Source organism: Oryctolagus cuniculus, chromosome 10, assembly GCF_051225735.1.
Source record: "Oryctolagus cuniculus isolate XC-2025 breed Fujian yellow rabbit chromosome 10, ASM5122573v1, whole genome shotgun sequence".
Taxonomy (NCBI): Eukaryota; Metazoa; Chordata; class Mammalia; order Lagomorpha; family Leporidae; genus Oryctolagus; species Oryctolagus cuniculus.
This window is the reverse complement of record NC_142876.1, coordinates 45,692,589-45,716,731: the sequence shown is the minus strand read 5'-3', so window position 1 is coordinate 45,716,731 and position 24,143 is coordinate 45,692,589. Positions and strand designations below refer to the sequence as shown.

At 41.4% G+C, this 24,143-nt stretch overlaps 1 protein-coding gene across 18 annotated transcripts in view; it reads left to right on the top strand.

Annotated features, from left to right (window-relative positions):
* Positions 1-238: 238 nt before the first annotated feature.
* RNF138 (ring finger protein 138) overlaps positions 239-24,143 on the top strand; it is an 81,216-nt gene continuing 57,311 nt past the window's right edge. For 8 of the 18 annotated variants that reach the window (XR_016214064.1, XR_016214062.1, XM_070050351.2 and 5 more), the window contains exons 1-3: positions 981-1,182; positions 19,312-19,477; positions 21,593-21,708. Coding sequence is in view for 15 of the 18 variants with exons in the window: in XM_070050351.2 (XP_069906452.2) it covers positions 1,073-1,182; positions 19,312-19,477; positions 21,593-21,708 (392 nt within the window). In the remaining 3 variants the exon portion in view is untranslated. Of the gene's footprint in view, positions 559-980; positions 1,183-19,311; positions 19,478-21,592; positions 21,709-24,143 lie in introns of those variants that run through there. The other 10 variants (XR_016214063.1, XM_002713491.6, XM_002713490.6 and 7 more) reach the window with 4 other exon arrangements.

Genomic DNA, 24,143 nt, shown 5'->3' with positions numbered 1-24,143 from the left:
TTTGGTACCACATCTTGACAGGATCAAAAGATTCTGGCAAGGGCGAAGCCCCAATCTTTAACACTGGGAAAAATTTCAGCAAAAACTCCTGAAAAACCCAGCCTATCTGACAGGAACGGTCAAAGTCCAGCCCTGGCTACCGAGCGGCTGAAGCCGGCGCGCAGCAGGAACGCCGGCGCTCGGCTCGTGACGTCACAACTTGCTACGCGACGGTTGCTAGGCAGCACGCGTGCACCTCGGTCCCCGCCTCTCCCTGTTCCCGGGCCCTGCGCCCGCGGTCCTGCCGCGTTGGGCGACCCGCGGGGCAGGGTGCGGACAGCGCGATGCCGCGGGAAAGCTGCTGGCGGGGGCGTTGGGATCCCGGAGCACCATGAGCCTCAGGTTCCTCGCCGTTCCGGGCTGATGAGCATTGCGCACGCTGCCTCCATTTACCTACAGGTCTCGGATGCGAGGGCGGCAGCGGCCGGTCCAGACGCGGGAAGACCACACGGGGCTACGTGTTTACCCACCCGCGACGGAGAAGCGGTTCCATCCACAGCGGCGCTCTGGGATTCCTAAGTGAGGGTCGCGCCCTAAGGCGGCGTGGTGACTGCGCGGGGGCCCTACGAGGCGGGGCGGGAGGAGGAGGTGGAGGAGGATCGCGGGGCTGAGGCGGGAGGGAGCCGCCTCCGCGCGCGGGGAAGCGGAACCGCTGAGAGGAGGAAGGTCGCGAGCGGCGCCGGAGCCCGGGTGTGGAGCCGCAGCCCAGCCCGCGAGCTCGGAGGCAGCTGAAAGGAACCGGTCCTTGGCTGGTGCCCAGCTCCCTGCGAAGCGACGGCGAAGCCGACCTCTCCGGCCACGCCCTTTGTGGGAGGAGCTCTGGGAGAACCCGCCCCGCAGCGGCGCGTGCGGCTCCGGCGTCTGTGCGTTTCGCCCCGCCCTCCGGGCGCCGCCCCCTTCCTGGCGTGAGCCGCTTCCTGACGTGATTCCCCTCCCCCTCCGGGTTCGCGCAGGGTGTCGGGCCCGGGGCCGCCACCGCCACCTCGGCCTCTGCTGCTGCCCCCGCCGCCGCCTTGTTTCCCCATCTCCTGTCATGGCCGAGGAGCTTTCCGCGGCCACGTCTTACACCGAAGATGATTTCTACTGTCCCGTGTGTCAGGAGGTTCTCAAGACGCCGGTGCGGACCACGGCCTGTCAGCACGTGTGAGTAGATGCCCCCTCCCCCGCGCGGACCTGGGTGGTCGTTTAGGCCCCGCATCCGGCCCTGGACCCTCAGATGCGGCGTGGCGGGAGCCGAGCCCGTCGCGGCCTGCTTGGGGGGTGGGGGGGACCCGTTCTCCGCCCATCGTCGCTCTGGTCACCCCCTCCGCCAGGCTCGGAGCCCGCTGCCCGGGCCTGGGCTCCTCTGCCCGAGCGCCTAGTACCCGGGCTTATCTCATTTCCGTGCCTCCGGGGCAGGGGCCAGCCGCGGGCCTCTCGCTGAGGTAGTCCTCGGGCCCTGGAGGCCCCTCCAGCCTCCGCCGGGCCCGGGAGCAATTGACGGGAACTTGGAGCCTTTTTGTTTCCTAGCAACCCAGGCGCAGGCTAAGGTGTCGAGTGTCAAAACCGGCCAGTGGCCTACCCTCCCACCTGCCCTGTGTCTTAAACTTTTTGCTTCTTTCAGAGCCTTGGTTCATCATCCCTTCTTGATCCAGCAGCGCTTATCTAACTCTGATCCTGCTGCACGGATCGCGCTCCAAGGGCTTGGCTTCGCTTAAAATTGAGTGTATGTTAGAATGGTCTAGAATGAGTTTTATTCTCTCCTGTGTTGGCACCGGTAGGATTTCCGGGTATTGAAGTGATAGTTGCCCTTTGTTTTACCCTTCTGCTTATTGGTTACTGCAAGGCTGGAGGTGAGTTCTGTTAGGAGGAATGGGCTGACCCGTGGCACTAACTGTAGGGGAGTGAAGGAACTGGGTGCTTGTAATTTTGTAGACTTGCTGAAGTGCCAGAGTTAGAGGGAGCCCTTCCTGAGAAGGCAGATAGGACTTGTGACTAACCTGGCGGATGAGTGCCCTGGTAACTTTGTAAGCAAACATACCAAGGCCCAGGGTCCACTTCAGACTTAAAAAAAAAGAATTTCTGGCAGGGGTGGGCTGGAAATCTTTATTTTAAAAAATATACCCAGGCTTCAATGTTCTCATGCTTGAAAACAGTTGAGGAGAATTGAGCCCATTCTTAAATGTATTTCTATTTTTTTCTTGGAGAGGTGGGGTTCCAAGAGTTTGTGGAGCATGAATTGACTTTTGTGTTCCTCATCACAAATGTCATTGCTACAGTTTTTTTTCCTCTTAATCTTAAGTGCACTGTCTGCTTTATTCCTGAACTGTATTGGTTGTACGAGCCAAGAATATGTGGCTTTTTCAGGTTAGAAATTATGTCAGTTGTGTGTTTGCTCTATTGGAAGATGAATTAGTCCAAGATGTCTAGGAAAGAATATTTAAATATTCTACGTACTGTGCTGGCAGTGAGTGGAAAGGTGGGAGGAAGGCAGGACAAGATGAGGAGTTAGTGTAGCTACTAATAGTATGTATATGTGACAGGTTTGTTTCTGGACAGAATCATTTTGGTTATCCTTTGGATCACTGACCTCACAGAACTTACTGTAATTTTTAGCTCCCCTCAAAATTCCATGCAGATTGCACTAGTCCACTTCCCTTGTGGGGTAGTTTATTTAAATCAAGAACTATAATTTGACTTGACCTCAGAAGTATGGAAAAAGAGAGTGCAGATTGGTTTTTAATTCAGGGCCTTTCTCAGATCAACTCAGTGAGTTTAGATGTCACCAAGTGGCCTCCCATTCCCACTCCTCTGTATAGTAGTTACTTTGTAGTTCTGGCTGGAGAATGATCTAAATAAGTAAAGGGAGGAAAATACTTTATTTGAAGGGGGTGGTATTAGAATAAGGTCTTGGTTGGCTGGAAGAAGTTTGATGGAGAGAATCTTTGTTTTAAAAAGATTTATTTAGTTATTTGAAAGGCAGAAAGAGAATACCTTCCATCTGCAGTTTCAGTCCCTAAGCTCCCACAACAGCTGGACATGGGCCACATAAGAGCCAGGAACTTAGGAACTCTATCTGGGTCTCCCGTGTAGGTGGCAGCTACTTGATGGCAGTACTTGAGCCATCATCTGCTGCCTCCCAGGTGCATTATCAGGAAACTGGATCAATAGTGGAGGTGGGACTTGATCCCAGGCACTCTAGTTTGGGATGTTGGCATCCAAGTGGCTGTCTCACTTGCTGTGCCATAACACCTGCTCCAATTAAAAAAATTATGATTTATTTGAAAGGCAGAGAAATATTAATTCATTTATATGTTTCCCATCCCCTAGTTTACTCCTTAAGTGCTACCACTGCCAGGGCTGGGCCAGCCTGAAGCCAGGAGCCCAAAATTCATCCTGGATGTGCCAAGTGGATGACAGGGATTTAAGTACTTGAGCCATCACCTGCTGCCTCCCAGTGTTCATTAGCAGGAAGCTGAATGGGGCATGGAACTGAAATTCAGACCCAGGCACTCTGATAAAGAATGTGGGTATCTTAACTGCTGTGCCAAATGCATGTACCAAGAATCATTTTTTCAAGTAATAGAGTGTATTGTGTCATTTGCCTTTTTCTGTTTCATGAAGGAGAGGTCTGTACCTTTAAACAACTTTATATTTAGCTAAACAATCAATTTCTAGTTCAAAAATGGAGAGGAGCAAGGTGAGACTTTGAATCATTGTAGGTCGGTTTGAAAGTAAGTTTCCAGGGATCAGTGCTATGCCTCAGTAGGTTAAGCTGTTGCCTGCAGTGCCAGTTTGAGTCCTGACTGCTCCACTTCCGATGCAGCTCCCGGCTAATGCTCCTGAGAAAGCACTGAAGATGGCCTAAGTCCTTGGGCCCCTGCACCTACATGGGAGACTTGGATGAAGCTCTGGGCTCCAGCCTGGCCCAGCCCCAGCTGTTGTGGCCATTTGGGGAGTGAACCAGCGGATAGAAGATCTCTCTCTTTGTGTCTCTTGCTGTCTCTCTGTAACTCTATAAATAAATAGCTTTTCATTGAACGCTGGATAACAGGAAAAGGTTTGCCTACTGATTATTCAAGTCAAAGGAGCAAGTTCATTGTCATTAACAACTTTATCTAAATATCAATTCCCATTTAATCCCTATTCATTCCTTCCAAAAGCCATTGTTGACTGCTCTGTTTGCATAGTATGGGGAATGCAAAGTGTTCTTTCACTAGAGACTGTTAATAGTCTAATGGAGAAGACCTCTAAATGAGCAATGATTGATGTGGAGGCAGTTTAGCAAGAAAATTTTTTGTGAGCATTGGGAGGTCAGAGATCTAAATCACCCGTGAGTATAGGGACAGTTTCTTGGATGAAGTAACACTTGAGATTAAAATTTGTACATAGGGGTTGTTGGGAAATACCCTGTTTAGGTTTGCATGGTATGAGAGGCAAGGAGCACGGTACTGAGTATGACTCTGGCCTTCAACAAAGTTTGTCTGGAGCCAGAGAATGAGTGTACTGGAGATGTAGCTTAGAGATACTGGTAGGAACTTACTGTGTAAGACGATTGGAATGTTTTTCTGAAAACCATAGAGACCTATTAAATAATTTTTGGCAGAGAAGCAGCATGGTCACATTTCAATTTTACAAAGTTTACTTGAGTGGCAGAGCTCAGTTTGGTATTGGTAAGAGTAGTGAAGAGGCTGGCGACACATTGATGTGTCAGGGAGAGAAGTGATTCGAACCTGAACTAATGTAACGATAGTGGAAATGGAGAAATGGTTTCTGCTCTTTGAAGGAAATTATATAGAAATTTGGTGATTCTATGTCGAATGGTTAAAAGTATGAGGGAATTTTTAAAGTTTGTGGAAAAATAGAATTAAAAGTTGTTTCTTTTGATGAAAAAAATTGAAATCCCTGCAGTTTTTTCATAATACCCTTTTTCCATAAACCTTTCAAAGTACTGTGTGTGTAGTGAAAGGCAGATCTGGAATTCATGGAGCTAAAGCTGTGCATGTGCATGTTGTCCCCTTAGGATGTGTATAAATTGACAGATGAAAGATGGACCAGATAGAGCAAAGTACTTGGAGAATACAGATTTAAATATTAAGTAGAGAAAAGCGGAGTCTGAGAAAGAACGGACTGAAGAATAGAAAGAAAACCAGAATAGAGCATGCCAGTGGAAACTGAGAATTTTAAGGAAATAGCAATATTAGACGCATATGAGTAATCAGATATATTTTGAAAAACAAAATAACATTAAAGTTGAACAGATATTCAAAATAAAGTCTTAGAAGAAAGTACAGAGTGGCACAGTAGTAAGGTCTATATCTCTTTTGGTGATAATAATTGGTTCACTTCTCAAATGTCTGTAGCCTCCTGGTCTGGGCCAGACCAAAGCCAGGATCTGGGAACTCTTTCTGGGTCCCCCAACATGTAGGGCAGGGACCTAATTGCTTTTTTTTTTTTTTTTTTCTAAAAAAAGATTTTATTTGAAAGGCAGTGTTACAGAGAGGCAGAGAGAGAGAGAGAGAGATCGATCGATCGATCTTCCATCTGCTGGTTCACTTCCCAGATGACCACAACAGTCAGAGCTGCCCCAATCTGAAGCCAGGAGCCAGGAGCTTCTTCCAGGTCTCCCATGCAAGTGCAGGGGCCCAAGGCCTTGGGCCATCTTCTACTGCTTTCCCAGGCCATAACAGAGAGCTGGATTGGAAGTGGAGCAGCTGGGACTTGAACCGGCCCCCATATGGGATGCCAGTACTGCAGGCGGCAGCTTTACCCGCTGCACCACAGTGCCAACCCCACGACCTAACTACTTTGACATCACCTATTGCCTCCTAGTGTGTGCATTATCAAGAAGCTGGAATCCATAGTTGAACCAGGACTTGAACATAGGCATTCTGCTCTGAGACTCAGGCCTCTCAAGTGGTGACTTAACTGCTGTGCCAAATGCCTACCCCCAAACTTCTTGAAATACCGTTATAGTTACTTATAAAACGGCATCACTTAAAAAAAACTGTGGTATTTAAAATACGTAATAGGAGGTTGACATAATTTTAAGTCCTGAACACTAATTAAAATCTCTGATTATTTGCCTTTTTTTTTTTTTTTAAAAAAGGCTTATTTATTTATTTGAAAGTCAGAGTTAACACATAGAGAGAAAGAGGCAGAGAGAGGGAGAGGTCTTGCATACATTGGTTCATTCCCCAGTTGGCTGCAGCATCCGGAGCTGCGCTGATCCAAAGACAGGAGCCAGGAGCTTCTTTTGCATCTCGCATGCAGGTGCAGGGGAGGGGCCCACAGACTTGGGCCATCTTCTACTGCTTCCCCAGGCCATAGCAGAGAGGTGGATTGGAAATGGAACAGCCAGGTTCAAACCAGCACCCACATGAGATACCAGCACTGCAGGCAGCAGCTTTACCCACTATGTCACAGCGCTGTCCCCGATTATTTGCTTTTAAAGATTTTTGGGGAATGGTTTTGATTACAGACTAAAATATATATGGAAATATATGGTGCCAGATTTTTAATTTATCTGATGTAAATCAGCAGCACGATGGGTGAGAATGTTGTTTTTCTCTCCATATCTGTTGACGTTTTTTTTTTCTTGGGTAAAAAAAATAAGAACAGAAATTCACCTGGCATCTGCTGGTTTGAAATTGAGAGAAATTTAAAGATGATCTTTTAAGTTGTTTTAGGGTATTATGCTATGTTAAAGATGCAAACTCCTTTGATATGTTGAAATAGTTTTAATAATTCTTTGCACTTTTTTCCTTTCCTTTTCTCCTTTCTTGTGACATAAGCTATCTAGCAAGTTCATATAGTTTTTTGTTTTGTTTTGTTTTGTCTTTTTAAAGATTTATTTAATTTATTTGAAAGAAAGAGTTCTGAGAGAGGTAGAGACAGAGGGAGAGGTCTTCTATCTGCTGGTTCACTCTCCAGATAGCCACAATGGTCAGAGCTGCGCTGATCCAAAGCCAGGAGCTTCTTTTGGGTCTCCCACGCAGGTGCAGGGGCCCGAGGCCTTGGGCCATTTTTTACTGCTTTCCCAGGCCATAGCAGAGAGCGGGACTGGAAGAGGAGCAGCTGGGACTAGAACCGGCATGGGCGCCAGCGCTTCAGGCCAGGGCGTTAACCCGCTGCACCACAGCGCTGGCCCCAAGTTCATGTAGTTTAACCCAAAGTGAGATGAGGATAAACCTTTTTATGTTTAAAGAAAAATGTTTGATGAAGAATGGGATGGGAGAGGGAGTGGGAGATAGGGTGGTTGCAGGTGGGAGGGAGATTATGGGGAGACAAGCTGCTATAATCCAAAAGTTGTACTTTCGAAATTTATATTTATTAAGTAAAAGTTAAAAAAAAAAGAATGCTTGGTGGTACAGAGGAAGGAACAGTAAAACTGGAGATAAAAGAACTGAATAACTTGATTGTATACCTCTTACTACAGTTTATAATCATAACATTATTTAGAATTAGGTGATTTTGAAATCGGACAAGACCTCCTAAAATTTATACTGAAATGGGGCCCCTTAAAGTTCCCTAGAAATGCTATCTGGAGTGCCACATGTGCTACTGGAATTTGGGGTGCCTTACGATTTCACCACAGGCTTATTACTAAATCCCCGATATTAATAAGCCCAAGAGGGTTCTTGCCTAATATTTAGAGAAGAATTCTAAATATCAGCACAGATAAACAAGGCAGCATGGTATGTTTTAAGCTTTGATTGAGAAAGATGCATAGGAGAGTGAGAGCTTTATTTAGTAGAGAGAGAGGGGTGAATAGGAGTTCATACCGAGTACCAGGAACCAGCCATGTGGAAGAGCATCTAGGCCTGTATCTGGGACAGGAAGCCTAGAGCACATGGCCTGAAGGCCATGCGCCCTGGAGGCGCGGGGCTACAGCAAGCCCCCTCCTGACAAGAGGCCAGGGAAGAAGAGCCACCTGGGCCACACCGTGTTCCCCGGCTTTTAAGCCACTTCCAAAGGGGAGTGGTTAATTAACCTGATTGGCTGGTGGGCACCCAGGTGTGGCCAGGTAGGGGAATGAGGCCACTCAGGGGCGTGGCAAAGGCATCAGGTAGGGGCATAAGGTCACACAGGAGCGTGGCAAAGGCATGGTCTTCCAGTTCACAAATTAACAATTTTAACCTGTATGCCTGCTTACTTCAATTTGACCAACTATGAGTATCTGGTTAGATTATAAGCTTTAAAGGCTGCAACCCATATTCACATTAACCTTAATTAATGTGAACCTTAATTAATATGAACCTTCTATACACACTTAGTGTTTTATTGGGCAAAGGAATGATGGGTTTGTGTTGAGAGACCACAGCTTACTAACTATATTACTTGGTCAAATCATTTAACCTTATTCTGTCTGTTTTCTTGTACATAAAACAGGTATAGAAATTTCATAGAGTAATTGCATTTGCAAGGATGAAGAGATGTTTTTATGTTTGTGCTTAATAATAATGATCTTGTATTTATGTTTTATAATTTTCAAAACTATATATATAAAATTATTGTGTAATAACTATAGGTTCTAAAATAAAAAGATCATTATTGTAAATAAAAAGGAATCTATTTCAAGTTTTTGGTCTAGGTATTTAATGCTTAAGGAATCATGAATATTAAGACCCCAAGTGTATGCCAATACTGCAGTTAGTACAGAACCCTGTTTTGAGGTGCAACCTGTTACCATCAGTCAAAACACATTTTCTGTTCATTTTCTTCTATTTATAAACTTAATGTCTTTTCCTTCTTAAAATTAAGCACTTATGCACTGTGGCCATATTGCAGTTTGAGATGAGATAGCAAAATGAGCACAAATTTCCCTTCTTTACAGTTTCACAGATAGAAGAGTCCTTCTTACCAGATCTTAATAACTTCAGAATACACACTTTTTCTTGTTTAATGCTTTCACCTTTTTTTTTTTAAGATTTATTTATTTATTTGAAAGAGTTACAATGAGAGAGGAAAGAGATTTCCATCCACTGAATCACTCCGAAATGGTGGCAACCACTTGGGCTGGGCCAGGCGGAAGCCTGAAGCTTCTTCTGGGTCTCCGATATGGGTGCAGGTGCCCAAGGACTTGGGCCATCCTCTGCTGCTTTCCCAGGCGCATTAGCAGGGAGCTAGATTAGAAATGGGACAGCTAGACCTTGAACCAGTGGTCATATGGGATGTCCGTTCTGTAGGCCGTGGCTTAACCTGCTGCACTACAGCGCTGGCCCTTTTTTGTTAAGATTTTTTTTCTTTATTTGAAAGAGTTACAGAGAGGGAGAGAGAGAGATTGATAAATTGATCAATCTTTGTCTTTTGGTTCACTCCCCAAATGGCTGCAACAGCCAAGTCTGGGCCAGGCTGAAACCAGTAGCTTTATCTGGGTTTCCCACTTGGATGGCAGGTATCTAAGCACTTGGGCCATTCTTTGCTGCTTTCCCAAGCCATTAGAAGGGAGCAGGATTGAGGGACACGAACCAGCATCTATGTGAGATGCTAGCATTGCAGGTGGTGGGTTAACCTGCCTTGCCACAACTCTGGCCCCTAAAAGCTTTCACCTTTTGACTTAAAGGAAGCACTTTACAACTTCTCTTGCCTTATCTAAATCACCAGGTTCAGTAGTCTTGTGCTTTGGTGCCATTGTTAAAATAAAGCAAACACTGCAATACTCAGCTGATCTGATAACCAAGATGGCTGCTAGGTGATTAATGATGGGCAGGTATATATTGCGTGTATACACTAGACAAAAAATGACGCAAGTCTTAGGTGCAATAAAGTGGGAAAGTGTGATTTCACCATGTTACTTAAAAGTGGCATGCAATTTAAAACTTATGAATTGTTTGTTTCTGGAATTTTCCAGAATTTGGTCCATATTCTTGGACCAAAGTTGACCATGGGTAACTAGAACTGGAAAACAAAACCATGGATGAGGGAACTATGAATTTTTCCTTTTATGGGATGTGCATTTCATATTGTTTCTCTGTGTAACTCTTTATTGTGAATATTTTCTATTTAAAAAAATAAGTTTTGCTGTTTTGTGTTTTACATTATACCATGTATGTTTCCTAGGGCTGCTGTGACAAATTACCATAAACTTGGTAGCATAAAACAATAGAAATTTATTTTCTCACATTTACAGAGACTGTAAGTCTGCAGTCATTGTCACTAGGCCAAATCTAGGTGTTGTCAGGGCCACGTTCCCTCCTGAGACCCACGAAGCCATATTACTCAGATTTCTCCCTTGTGCTTACAGGGGTTTTCTGTGTCTGTCAAATCTCCTTGTGCCTCTCACTTAGAAAGACACTTATGATTACATTTAGTTCCCACTTGAATAATTCCCACCAAATCCTCTCATCTCAAAATCCTTAATTTAAGACCTATGTAAGCTACTATTCACTTTTACGAGAGTAGAAAGTACATGTATTTTTAATGGCCATTGAGTTTACTGCAATCTGTGCTTTGTTTTTAGTTAATTTTTAAGATGGGAAGCTTATTAAGGTTTGTTTGCGTATATAGTCCAATTGCTCCATTGGCATTTATTTAAAAGTCTTTCTTCCATTAATTTGATTTTTACACATTTTTTTTTTACTTTTAAGCTATGTTCTTACCAGCTGAGAACCTTCCTTAATAATTTTTAGCATCTTTTTAATAAAGGCCTATAATGCAGTCATTTTTATTTTTTTATTTTATTTTTTTAAAGAATTATTTTATTTATTTGAAAGAAAGAGTTACAGAGGGAGGTATAGCCAGAGAGAGAGAGAGAGGTCTTCCATTCCACTGGTTCACTCCTCAAATGACCACAACGGCCAGAGCTGAGCTGATCTGAAGCCGGGAGCCAGGAGCTTCTTCTAGGTCTCCCATGCAGGTGCAGGGGCCCAAGGACTTGGGGCATCTTCTACTGCTTTCCCAGGCCATAGCAGAGAGCTGGATTGGAAAAAGAGCAGCCGGGTCTCAAACTGGCACCAATAGGGGATGCTGGTGCTGCAGGCTGGGGCTTTAACCCACTGCCCCACAGCACCAGCCCCAGCAATCATCTTTAGAGACTTTACAATTAGCTTTATATTTGTTGTTTTCTTTCAGCTAGAATCTTCCTTAATGACATTATATTAATTATGCAGTTCTAAGTTAATTTTAGGCCTGATAGTTTTTTAAATGAATGATTTTCATTGTAGTTTTGATAGTACTGGTCCATAGTAATGCAGTTAATAATTTTGATAACTTCTGGTCTATAGTGATGCATTAATATTTGAAGAGTTGGGGCCCGTGCTGTGGCATAGCAGGTAAAACCACCGCCTGCAGCACCAGCATCCCGTAGGGCACTGGTTTGAGTCGAGGCTGCTCCACTTCCAATCAAGCTCTCTGTTATGGCCTGGGAAAGCAGTAGAAGATGGCCCAAGGCCTTGGGCCCCTGCACCTGTGTGGGAGACCCGGAAGAAGCTCCCGGCTCCTGGCTTCAGATCAGTGTAGCTCTGGCCGTTGTGGCCAATTGGGGAGTAAACCAGCGGACGGAAGACCTTTCTCTCTCTCTCTCTCTCTCTCTCTCTGTCTCTGCCTCTCCTCTCTCTGTGTAACTCTTTCAAATAAATAAATAAATCTTTTAAAAATATTTAAAGAGTTTTATTTTTCAAATAATTTATCATACATAATTTTGGATGTCAATTTAGTATTTTCTAACAAGAATTTTGTCACTGAAAGTGATTTTTCTATCTTTTTGCCTTTGAAGTGGTTTTTTTTTTTTTTTAATTTGTTCGAAGCTTGCATTGTGGCACAGTGAGTTTTGCTACTGCCTGTGACACCAGCGTCCCATGTGAGTGCTGGTTAGAATCCTATCTGCTCCACTTAGGATCCAGCATCTCTGTTTAGGTACCTGGGAAAGCAGCAGAGGATGGCCCAAGTTCTTGGGCCCCTGCCACTACATGGGAGACCCAAATGAGGCGCCTGGTTCCTGGCTCCAGGCTTTGGCCTGGCCCAGTGCTGGCTGTTGCAGCCATTTGGGGAGTGAACAAGTAGATGGAAAATCTCTCTCAGTCTCTCCCTCTCTCTGTAATTCTGCCTTTCAAATAAATAAATAAACCTTAAAAACAAAAAAGAATAATTTTATTTGAATGGCAGAGTGACATAGAGAGAGACAGAAAGATCTTTCATCCCCTATTTCATTACCAAAATGCCTGCAATGTCCAGGATTAGGCACACAGAAGCTGGGAGCTAGGAACTCAATCCAGGTCTCCCACAAGGTGGGAATCCAACTAATTGAATCATCATCTGCTGTCTCCAAGGGTGCACATTAGCAGGGAACTGGAATTGGATTGGAGCCGGAACTCAAACCTAGGCACTCTGATACCAGGATGTGGTCTACAGTCTAGCATCTCCCCCTCCCCAGAAGATTGATTTGTTGATTTGAAAATCAGAGTGACAGAGAGAGAGAGATCTGTTTGCTGGTTTGCTCCCCAAATGCCCGCTGCAGCTGGTGTTCGGCTGGGCAGAAGCCAGTAACCAGAACTCCATCTAAACCTTGCATGTTGGGGATCCATGTACTGGAGCCATTATATGCTGCCTTCCCAAGCACATTAGCAGTAAGCTGAGTAGCTGGGACTCAAACCAGCCTCTGTTATATAATGCAGGTGTCCCAAGTAATAGCTTAATTCACTCAGCCGTAATGCCCACCCCAGAACCTGGTATCTTAACCACTAGGCCAAACACCTCCCTCTAGCACTTTTTTTTTTTTAAAGCCTATTCTATAATCCTTCTCTTGTATCTTATTTAAGACTTTTACATGTCTACTTGTAAGTAATATTTATGAATTTATACACCTTTTTTCCTGGCTTGCCTTGTAAGTTTTGAATCTCTTTACCACAAATTGAACTGTTGAGATTTGTGCTATATTTGGATAATACTCATTTTGTAACAGTCAACACTATACTTGAAGTTTTGAAAAGTGAATTAGTAGTGAATTATCATTCAGAAACACTAAATTTTCTGATTTTTTCTCACTTGTAAAAAATTATTTACTTTTCATTTATTTATTTATTTGAAAGTAAGAGTTACACAGAGAGAGGAGAGAGAGAGAGAGAGAGAGGTCTTCCATCTGATGGTTCACTCCCCAGTTGGCTACAGCGGCTAAAGCTGTGCCAATTCAAAGCCAGGAGCTAGGAGCTTCTTCTGGGTCTCCCATGTGGGTGCAGGAGCCCAAGGGCTTGGGCCATCTTATGCTTTCCCAGGCCATAACAGAGCGCTGGATGGGAAGTGGAGCAGTCGGATCTTGAACCTGTGCCCATATGGGATGTGGGCACTTCAGGCCAAGGTGTTAATTAACCCACTATACCACAGCACTGGCCCCAATGACTAACTTTTTAAAATGAAAACAATTACCTTTTATGGGGGATTTGTTGAAATAATACTTGGTAGATTTTCATAATTAATATTATGATTACAGCTCCAATTTCCTTCCTGGTCTAAGCACTCTGTGTCATTTTAAAAGTATATTGTGGTACCATTGCTGTGGCATAGAGGGTTAAGCCAGGACCTGCAGCACTAGCATCCCATATGGGCACTGGTTCAGTTGCTGGCCGCTCTACTTTTCATGCAGCTGCCTGCTAATATGCCTGGGAAAGCAACATCTGCACCCATGTGGTAGACTTGGAAGAAGCTCCTGACTTTGACCTGGCTCAGCCCTAGTTATTGGAGCCATTTCTGGAGTGAAATAAATCTTTTTTAAAGTATTGTTTTAAATTATAAAAGCAGTATTAAATTTAAAAAAAATTCAAACTAGAAGAAGAGTGGATTTCCCTTTATTTCTATTTCTCTTGTCAGAGGTATAACCCATGTTAAGACACTGGTTGATGTTCTTTTTCTGATTCATTTACAAACATATACATAATTTTAAAAAATATAAATATGGTTATATAACACAAATAACATGACATGGTATTTTTTCATTCAACAAAATATTGTAGTTTATAAGGAATGTACATCTCTTAATTTCGTATCTTCCTTTTTTTTCTTTTATGTGACTTTTTCTTTTGAAAAATTTACTATAGGAAAGAACATGGATTAGAGAAATTGACTTCTATGTTTTTATCACCCAGAATTAATGATCAAAATTTTTATATTTTAATTGCTAGTCAATAATATATATGCATGATTCAAAAATCACAAAGTGTCACTCCTTATATCCTTACTGTACCCCAGATTACTTGGTATCTCATTATTGATTTCTTTTGTCTTTTCATTTTATACATGTATTCATATAAGCAGATATACTCCTAAATTGCTATCCTCTTTGTTTTACACAAATGGTAGCATACTATAAATTTCATAGTATTAATATTTTATTATATTTGCTTTAAATTCCCCCCACAAGGAATAAAAAACATTATCAGTGAGACCAATCTATATTTATGAATGATGTTTATTTAAGCTACCTTTGAACTTTTAAATGTGAATGCATCTATAACCAATATAGAGCTTGCTTTAAGTGTGTAACATTTGAGTGCTGTACACCAACCCATTTTTCTATAAACCCTGTGGTGTTTTTTTTTTTTTAAAGATTTATTTATTTATTTGAAATATTTCAGAGTTACAGAGAGGAGAGGGAGGGAGAGAGAGGTCTTCCATCCACTGGTTCACTCCCCAAGTGGCCGCAACGGCCAGAGTTGCGCTGATCTGAAGCCAGGAGCCGGGAGCTTCTTCCAGGTCTCCCACACAGGTGCAGGGGCCCAAGGCTTTGGGCCATCTTCTACTGCCTTCCTAGGCTATAGCAGAGAGCTGGATCAGAAGTGGAGTAGCTGGGTCTTGAACTGCGCCCATATGGGATGCTGGCACTGCAGGTGGTGGCTTTACCTGCTACGCCACAGCACCGGCCCCAGCCTGTGTTTTTTATTGGATAATTTTTTGTTGCATAGTGATTTTTAGAAATATATATGTGTATAATAACAGATCCTTTAATAGATATTTCAGAGAGTCTGTAAATGCTGACTTTTCTGTTTTTTCTTTTTCTTTTTTCTTTCTTTTTTTTCTTTTTTTTTTTTTTTGACAGGCAGAGTGGACAGTGAGAGAGAGAGAGAGACAGAGAGAAAGGTCTTCCTTTGCTGTTGGTTCACCCTCCAATGGCCGGTGCGCTGCAGCCAGCACACCGCGCTGATCCGATGGCAGGAGGCAAGTGCTTCTCCTGGTCTCCCATGGGGTGCAGGGCCCAAGCACTTGGGGCATCCTCCACTGCACTCCTGGGCCACAGCAGAGAGCTTGCCTGGAAGAGGGGCAACCGGGACAGAATCCGGTGCCCCGACCGGGACTAGAACTGGTGTGCTGGTGCCACAAGGCGGAGGATTAACCTATTGAGCAATGGCGCCGGCTCTGCTTTTTCAGTAGCATTTGCTGGTAGAAAACTAATATCATACAAAATTTAATTCAAATAACATTACAAAGGAGAGAGACATTTCATATGGATAAAAGAAATAGCCATCATAACTTTATATAAAGGGGGATGGGTATTCGACACTTGTGTGCCATATTGTAGTGCTTAGGTTCTGTTTCTCACTCTGGCTCCCTATTCCAGCTTCCTGTCCATGCACACTTTGAGAGGCAGCAGTGATGGCTCAAGTAATTGCATGGTACTGGATTGAGCTCCTGGCTATGGCCAGGGTCAGTCCTGGCTGTTGCAGGCCTTTTAGGGAGTGAGCAGGCCGAAGCAGCTCTGGTCATTGCTCTGTCTCTTTGCCTCTTCAATAAGAAAGAAAGAAGGAATTTAAACTACATAGGTGAAAATTGACAAAATTGTAGGGGGAAATTAACAGAACCACAATCATTATGGTATATTTAAATTCACCTCTTGGGGGACGTGCTTTTCACTGGAGAATATGTAATAGAGAGGACCCTCAAAATAAGAATAGATTTGGATGTTCAACTACTAGACCACATTAATAGATCCAGGAGAGTAAGCATATTATCACTCTAGTGGATACCAGAGGTATTTGATAGACTTCAACCTTTTTATTATAAAACCATAACAAATTAGGAGTAGACTTTTATCCTAAGGTAGTATCCCTAAAACTATAGCAGATATACTGAGTAGTTAACTTTAGATGCTTTTCTGATCAAGAGCTAGATAAAGATGTCAGGATCAGTCCTAACATTCAACGTTATGTTTTTAGATTTTAGGCAGTTTGGTGAGAAAAGGGGAAATAAGATATACAGAAATGGAAAAAAAAAAGATAAAATTGTCATTTGTGGATAAAAATATCTATGTATAAAATTGAAGGGAAGTAATTGACTATTAAAATAAGAATATTATAGAATTTCTTAATGCAAGAAAAGACAAAATCAATATTTGTAGGCCAACAATAATCAGATAAAAATTTTAAACAAAAATCCTCTTATAACACTTAACATAATAAAACCTAGAATCTAGAATAAGTCTAGTAAAAAATGCAGATTTCTTAAAGAAAACTGTTAAATTTTATTGAAAAAGATAAGAGAACTTAGTATGTGGATTTGTGACATATTCATGGATAGAAAGGTTCAATACAATTAAGATGTTGGTTTTCATAGGTAGTTTGTAAAACTGCAATTTTAGTAAAAGTCCCAATGTGATTTTTTGAGTAGAATTTGAAAATAGTCTTTTAGTCTTTTTTTTTTTTTAAGATTTTATGTATTTGTTTGCAAGGTAGAGTTGCAGACACAGACAGACAGAAAATTCTTCCATCCCTGGTTCACTCCCCAAGTGGCTGCAACTGCTGGAGCTGGGCCCATCCAAAGCCAGAAGCCAGGAGCTTCTTCCTGGTCTTTCTGGTGAGTGCAGGGGTCCTAGCACTTGGTTCATCTTCTGCTGTTTTCCCAGGCCATAGCAGAGAACTGGATCAGAAGATGAGCAACTGCTACTGAAACTGGCACCCATATGGAATGTTGCTACCACAGGTAGAGGTTTAACCCACTACACCACAGTGCCGACCCTGAAAAATAGTCTTAAAAAATACCGAAGGAGCAGGCATCATGGTGCAGCAAGTGAAGCTGCCACTTGATATGTTGACATCCCATATTGAAGTACCTGCAATTGAGCCCCACTTTAATCTCTGAGACAGCTTCCTGCTAATTTTTAGCCCAGGAGACAGCAGATGATGGCTCAAGTACTTCAGCCCCTGCCAACCACATGGGAGACTCAGATGGAGTTCCTGGTTCCCTGTCAGTTGTAGGCGTTTGGGGAGTGAACCAGTGGAGAAAGATCTTTCTCTGTTGTTCTGCCTTTCAAATAAATTTTGTAAAAAGTTCTAATAAAGAGTTAATGAGATTTTTACTTAAACAAACTTAAAAATTATGGTTGTAGAATTTTGAATGTTTATAAAGTTGCTGTTAGTAAAATGGCGCCATCTTATATGTGGCACCATCTATGCCCCAGACGCCATCTTAGGTCCTGGCCCCCGTTGCCATGTTGCACAGTAGGCTTTGGTCCTAACCCTCACGGTCCAACCACTGGTGTCAGCTCCACCCCCAACCTAATGAGATTCACTACTCCTACTTCCCTCCCCACCCCACCCCACCCCCCAAGAAAGGGATATTAAGACCTGTTTCAGGACATGTGACTCTCTCTTTTCCTTTTTCACCTCCCCTCCTCTGGCCTGTCTTGCTTCCTCTACCTGACGATATGTTTGGTGTGTTTTGTGGAAGCATTACATTTACTAAAGCTCAAAATAGAAGCAGGTGTTGTGCAGTGAGTTAAGCCATTGCTTAGCTCAACTGCATTCCATGTCGCAGGGCTTGTGTTTGAGTCCTGCTTGCCCTTCTCATTGGGACGCAGCAGGTAATGGCTCTGATATTTGGGTCCCTACCACCTACATGGGAAATGTGGTTGGAGTTCCTGGCTCTAGGCTTCAGCCTGGCCCAGTCCCAACTGTTGTAGGCATTTAGGGGAGTGAACCAGTGGATAGGAGATGTAGGTGTATGTCTCTGCTTTGTAAATAGACTTTTAAAACATAGAAAAATAAAATAGGGTAATGCAAGTAGTTGGGGAAAACAAAGCTTGAAATAGCCCTAAGATTTTGGGATCCTCTCTCTTTAAGTACTTTGATATAGAATTGACATTTGAAAATTTAAATAGGCACTTTGTACATAATTATAGTGTACAATTTGATGTTTATAGTTTCTAGTTTGATAAGTGAAAACTGGTATCTTGGTCTTGTTTATTTGATATTACTTTGATTCCTGGTTATGGTAAATATTTTTAATGTTTTATGTTCTTAATTGGTAGTCACTTCTAATACTACTTTGATGACATTTGCTACTATTGATTGTACACTTTCCTGTCACAAATATTAAGATAAACATTTTACATGCACTACCTCCTGAGCCTGTGAACAACACAGTCAGTTGTAGATATTTTTAACGGGTGAGGAAACTGATATAGGAAAAAGTGACTTGTTCAGTGCTACACAGGAAACTCAGATTCTGGGATCTGTCCTTATACTATTATCTTTCAATTTATGTTAGTATGAATGAGGAATACTGATGCATTTGTTTTTATAGGGGATTGGATTAAATATGCTTATTCTAGATCTCTGTTGAAGATATCTGTGATCACCTGACTCTCTTAGAAGCCAAATGATCAAGTGTCATATTTGGTAGGGTTAGAGAAGAAATAAATATTTTGAATAGTTTGGTTCTAATTAGAGTGTTGGTTATCAGATATTTAGAGTTGGAAGTGTTCTTAATTGTTTCTCAAACTTTTATTTTCTTGCACACTGTTACAAAAATATTCATATTTCCTGAACAAATAAGTTTGGGTAAAATTTATGTTTTTCCTTAACAGAGAAACCTATTAAATGTATTATAGAACTTTCCAAATTAGTTTGTGTACTCTTTTTTGGTAGACTTAATCAGATTTTGTAGAACAGCATTTAATGTATATAGTTTGAGAAAAGTTAATTTGATCCATCCTCAAACTTTGTAAGGGGAGGATGGCGATACAATATATTTAGGAATATAGCTTCAGATAGCTACTAAATGGCAGAGCTGGATCAGATCCAGTTCTTCCTTTGAAGCATGCTTCCTCTGATAATGTTATATAATATTAATGTTTGTCTTTAATATACTGTGTTAAAAAGTTATAAAGCAGATTTGTGTGTTTTCTATTATATTCTCATCTAGTCCATTTATTTGTTTTATCCTCTATTAAATACATACATGTTCTTAAAATTTGGACTAGCCTAACTTATTTAGTGCAAATGCAAATCTGTAATTACCTGTGTTTAAAAATAGATGTAAAAAGCATAATTTTTTCTGTAATTAATGTGTCACAAACGTTTGGTTTAGTTTCTGTAGAAAGTGTTTCCTGACAGCAATGAGAGAAAGTGGAATACATTGTCCCCTGTGTCGTGGAAATGTGACTAGAAGAGAGAGAGCATGTCCTGAACGGGCCTTAGACCTTGAAAATATCATGAGGAAGTTTTCTGGTAGCTGCAGATGCTGTGCAAAACAGGTAGAGTAAATGTGACATAGCTTTTCTTTGAAAACCAAATTTCTACTCTGAAATTCCTGTTTGAATTTTATTGGTGGGTGATGCTTTGAACAGAAATAAGTTATTTAGATTAGTTTAGAATTTAGGCCAGTGGGCCGGTGCTGTGACTTACTTGGTTAATCTTCCACCTGTGGTGCCAGCATCCCATATGGGAACTGGGTTCTAGTCCCAGTTGCTCCTCTTCCAGTCCAGCTATCTGCTGTGGCCCGGGAGGGCAGTGGAGGATAGCCCAAGTGCTTGGGCCCCTGCACCCACATGGGAGACCAGGAAGAAGCACCTGGCTCTTGACTTCGGATCAGCACAAAGCCGGCTGTGGCGGCCATTTGGGGAGTGAACCAACGGAAGGAAGACCTTTCTCTGTCTCTCTCTCACACTGTCTATAACTCTGCCAGTCAAATAAATAAATTAAAAAAAAAAAAGAATTTAGGCCAAAAGTGCTGTGATTTACAAGTCTTACTAATTTATAAACTTACCGAGAACAGGGACTGAAAGGTAAAATCCTTGATTTTGCCTTAATTTTTGGCATGGTGTTTTTCTCAATCACTCATTGATTAATTATTGATTATTGATTAATTAAATGAGCATTAAACATTCTGGTCCACATTCTATTTTTGTTTTTTTTTAGATTTTATTTATTTATTTGAGAGTTAGTTACAGACAGTGAGAGGGAGAGACAGAGAGAAAGGTCTTCTTTCTGTTGGTTCATTGCCTAAATGGCCAAAATAACTGGAGCTGTGCTGATCTGAAGCCAGGAGCCAGGCGCTTCTTCAGGGTCTCCCATGTGGGTGCAGAGGCCCAAGCACTTGGGCCATCTTCTGCTGCTTTCCCAGGCCATAGCAGAGAGCTGGACTGGAAGAAGAGCAGCTGGGACTAGAACCGGCACCCATATGGGATACTGGCACCACAGGCATAAGATTAACCTACTGCGCCATTGCGCCAGCCCCTTACATTCCATTCTTACATAGTTTTTCTGACAGTAAACTTTGACACTTTGTATCTTATTATTACAACTTTGCATATGAAATATTAATTAGTTTAGCCAAATAGGTTTATGTAGCCAGAAAACTCTAGCTGCTCACTTTACTTAGTGTTTATCTAAGAAATCACAAAATATTTTTAAAAAATATTTTATTTATTTATTTGAAAGGGTTACACAGAGAGAGGAATAGACAGAGAGAGATCGTTCATCCGCTAATTCATTCCCCAAATGGCCTTAACAGCCAGGGCTGCTTCTGGGTTTCCCACGTTGAGTGTCAGGGCCCCAAACACTTGGGCCATCCTCTGCTGCTTTCTCACTCACATTAGCAGGGAGCTGGATTGGAAATAGAGCAGCTGAGTCTCGAACCAGTGCCCATATGGGATTTTGGAATCATGGGCTGTGGCTTTACTCATTATGCCCAATGCTGACCCTGCAAAATAGTTTATGAAAGACTTAGTTTTAGGAAAATCCAATTCTAGTCCAGATTTTATTGTTCTTTTGTTCGGTGAAATAGTGAGGGTTATTAGGCTTTGAATATATCTGTGTGTCTGGATTTATCAGACATTTTTCCTACCCCTTGCTAGAGTTCAGTGAGCAAAACCATTTGCTTTTTCATGCTTTCACACAGCTAGATCTGCTTTTCCATTTCTTTGAGGAAGGTGTTTAACTGATAGGGCAATGAAGTAAAGCTAGAAAATGTACTTGAGAGGTTTTGACTTTTTCCTGTGAGAAACGGAGTTATATTCCAATATTAACCTGGGAACTTATACTTCATTGGCATGAGTTAACCTCTTAGTACTGTTAATTTTTTTTTGTTTTGACTATCGGTAATATTACTTGAAGTGCAAAATTATTTGTTGTTATTTTTTGCTGTGAGTTTTTGGACATATAGGCTCTTCTCCATGGTCTCTGAAGCTAATAAACAAAAAATATTACCTGTTTTAACTCACACAGATAAAATCATTTGCTAATTTTTAAGAAAAACTTTTAAGTGATATATTTAGTGATCTGGTTTTAATCTTTTTTCTTCTTGTTGACAGTATCTCAAATCTTGTAAATTTTAAGTTAAAAATCACATTTTGATCAATAATTTACAGATTAAATTCTATCGCATGAGACATCATTACAAATCTTGTAAGAAGTATCAGGATGAATATGGTGTTTCTTCTGTCATTCCAAACTTTCAGATTTCTCAAGATTCAGGAGGGAACAGGTAAGTAATATTTATTCCTAAAAATAAAAGTTTTGTAATGGAAATGGAAATTATTTGGGGAATTATGATAAATTTTTCTTTGTATTTAACTTGCTAAGTATCTTAACTACAGTATTGACATCCAAAGTTTGTTTGTCACATGTGTGATTGCATCTGGAAGATTGACTTCATGATATGCTTAAGTTTATGTTATTCAACGGTTTCTAAGAATCTACATTTCTTTGAATAAAAAACATTTCAGAGAGTAGAAAGCTGTTTCTTGGAACTGAAATGATTTGAAAACTAGAGAAAATTCTTTTCAGTCATTTATGTGAAAATTAGAATATTTGCTACATAGAAATAGAATTATTTGAATTTTTCTGATATAAACTATCAAGTTAAAGTTTAGACTTGTTAATAGTTTTATGTTAGTCTCAACATTTTTAAACTACATTTTGACTTGATTTATGTCTTACTGTCTCAAATTTATGTACATAAAGCATTTTTAGGAAGAATGTTTCACACAGAATGCATGTGTTGTTTGAAACATAGTGTGAAACAAATACCTAGTTACCCACTAACCAACCCACGTCAAGAAATAGAACTTTTTCAGAACTTTAGAAACCACTGCACATTTGAAGTTCGTGCTCCTAGAGGTGATCACTGACTGTCTTCTTATTTGGATTATTCATTCCATTGTTTTCCTTTATGTATTATCATCCCTATATCTATTCTAAACAATACATTGTTTAATTTTCAAAAACTCAACAATAAACGCACATAACCATATAGGGAAAGGCAATATTGTCATTATTATGGAAAGATTCCCTAGAGACAATATATCAAGCAAAGTCTCTAAGATTTTATTTTATTAGCTTTTCATTTACATGTTACTAATTTTCAGTAATTTAACCACCCTTAAGCACTCTATATTCATCGTACTGCATTAGGCTTTTCTCCTCCTCTTTGGTTGAAATTTTTAGTAATTTTCTCATTGCCTAGAGTGCAAAGTTATTTTTAGATTTTCATTTCACTTTACTATCATTGGATGAAATTCACTCATCTTGTGATTATTTTAATCCCTTGAGTTCCTTCATATCTGTGCTTTCTTTATTATTGTGCTTCTGTTGTATTAAAATTATCCATCTTTTACCCAATAGATTGTTCTTAAATGTTGCCTTGTTTCAACATTGACCCTCCAGCTCCTATCAGACTTCCTGGTATATGTGACTTGTGCAGTGACTGCTTATTAATTGACCAAGTTTTCTTTTCGGGAGACAGGCCTTCCTGTGTGTATTCTTTAGATATACTTGGTTATAGACATTATTTTTAAAAAAGATTTATTTATTTATATATTTGAAAGTTGGAGTTACACAGAGAGAGAGAGGTCTTCCATCCAATGGTTCATTCCCCAATTGGATGCAACTGCCAGAGCTGTGCCAATCCGAAGCCAGGAGCTTCTTCCGGCTCTCCCATGTGGGTACAGGGGCCCATGGACTTGGGCCATCTTCTACTGCTATCCCAGGCCATAGCAGAGATCTGGATCGTAAGTGGAGCAGCGGGTCTTGAACCATGCCTATATGGGATGCCGGCACTTCAAGCCAGGGCTTTAACCCTCTGTGCCACAGTGCTGGGCCTGGTTATAGACACTATTGATGACTAATAATATCCCTTATCTGTGCTTTTCTTCTAGCCTGTTACCACTCACTTCCCTGGCTCAAGCATGTATTGTTTCTCACTTTAACAGCTATGGTAGTCTTTTAGTTGATAGTTTTACCGTATTCTGTCCCAAGTATTATAGTATTATTTAAGAAACAATTCTAATCTCTTTTTCACTGTCCCTGAACCTCCCTATTTATACCCTGCCAGTGACTCCCCATCAACCCATAGCACTGTTTCTCATCCTGGGTTCCATGAACCAACTTGATGGCTAAATGACACCCTCCACCCCCAGACTGCTAATTTGTGTGTGTGTACATTGTTTACGAAAGAGGGTTCAAGATTTTCAAGGGTTTTATTAACTAAAATCTAGCAACTGACTTTTAAGACAAAACCCCTATCCCAGAGCTTTTTTGGTCTGGGCTTTTCCTCTCTTCAGCCTTTTTCCCTTCTTGGCCACTCATCAATATATCATGCCTTAGCTATATCCTTGCCATTCTTAGAAACAGTTTAACTTAGTACTTAAAAATGAAGCTTGGTGCCAGAGTGCCTGGAAATCCCAGCACTTATTAACTGTCTGACTTTGTCAAGAAACTGTGCCTTAGTTTTTGCATGTGTAGACCTTCTTTTTTCTTTGAAGACTTAGACCCAATTCTAACTATTCTATGAAGTATTTCCTGATGTCTAGAATTTCTTCTTGATGGAACTATTATTTGAGCCTCTTCTATACCCTTTTGTGCTTGTTCTGTACCCTCTTGTACTTTATTTTGTAAAGATTCATTTATTTGGAAGTAAGA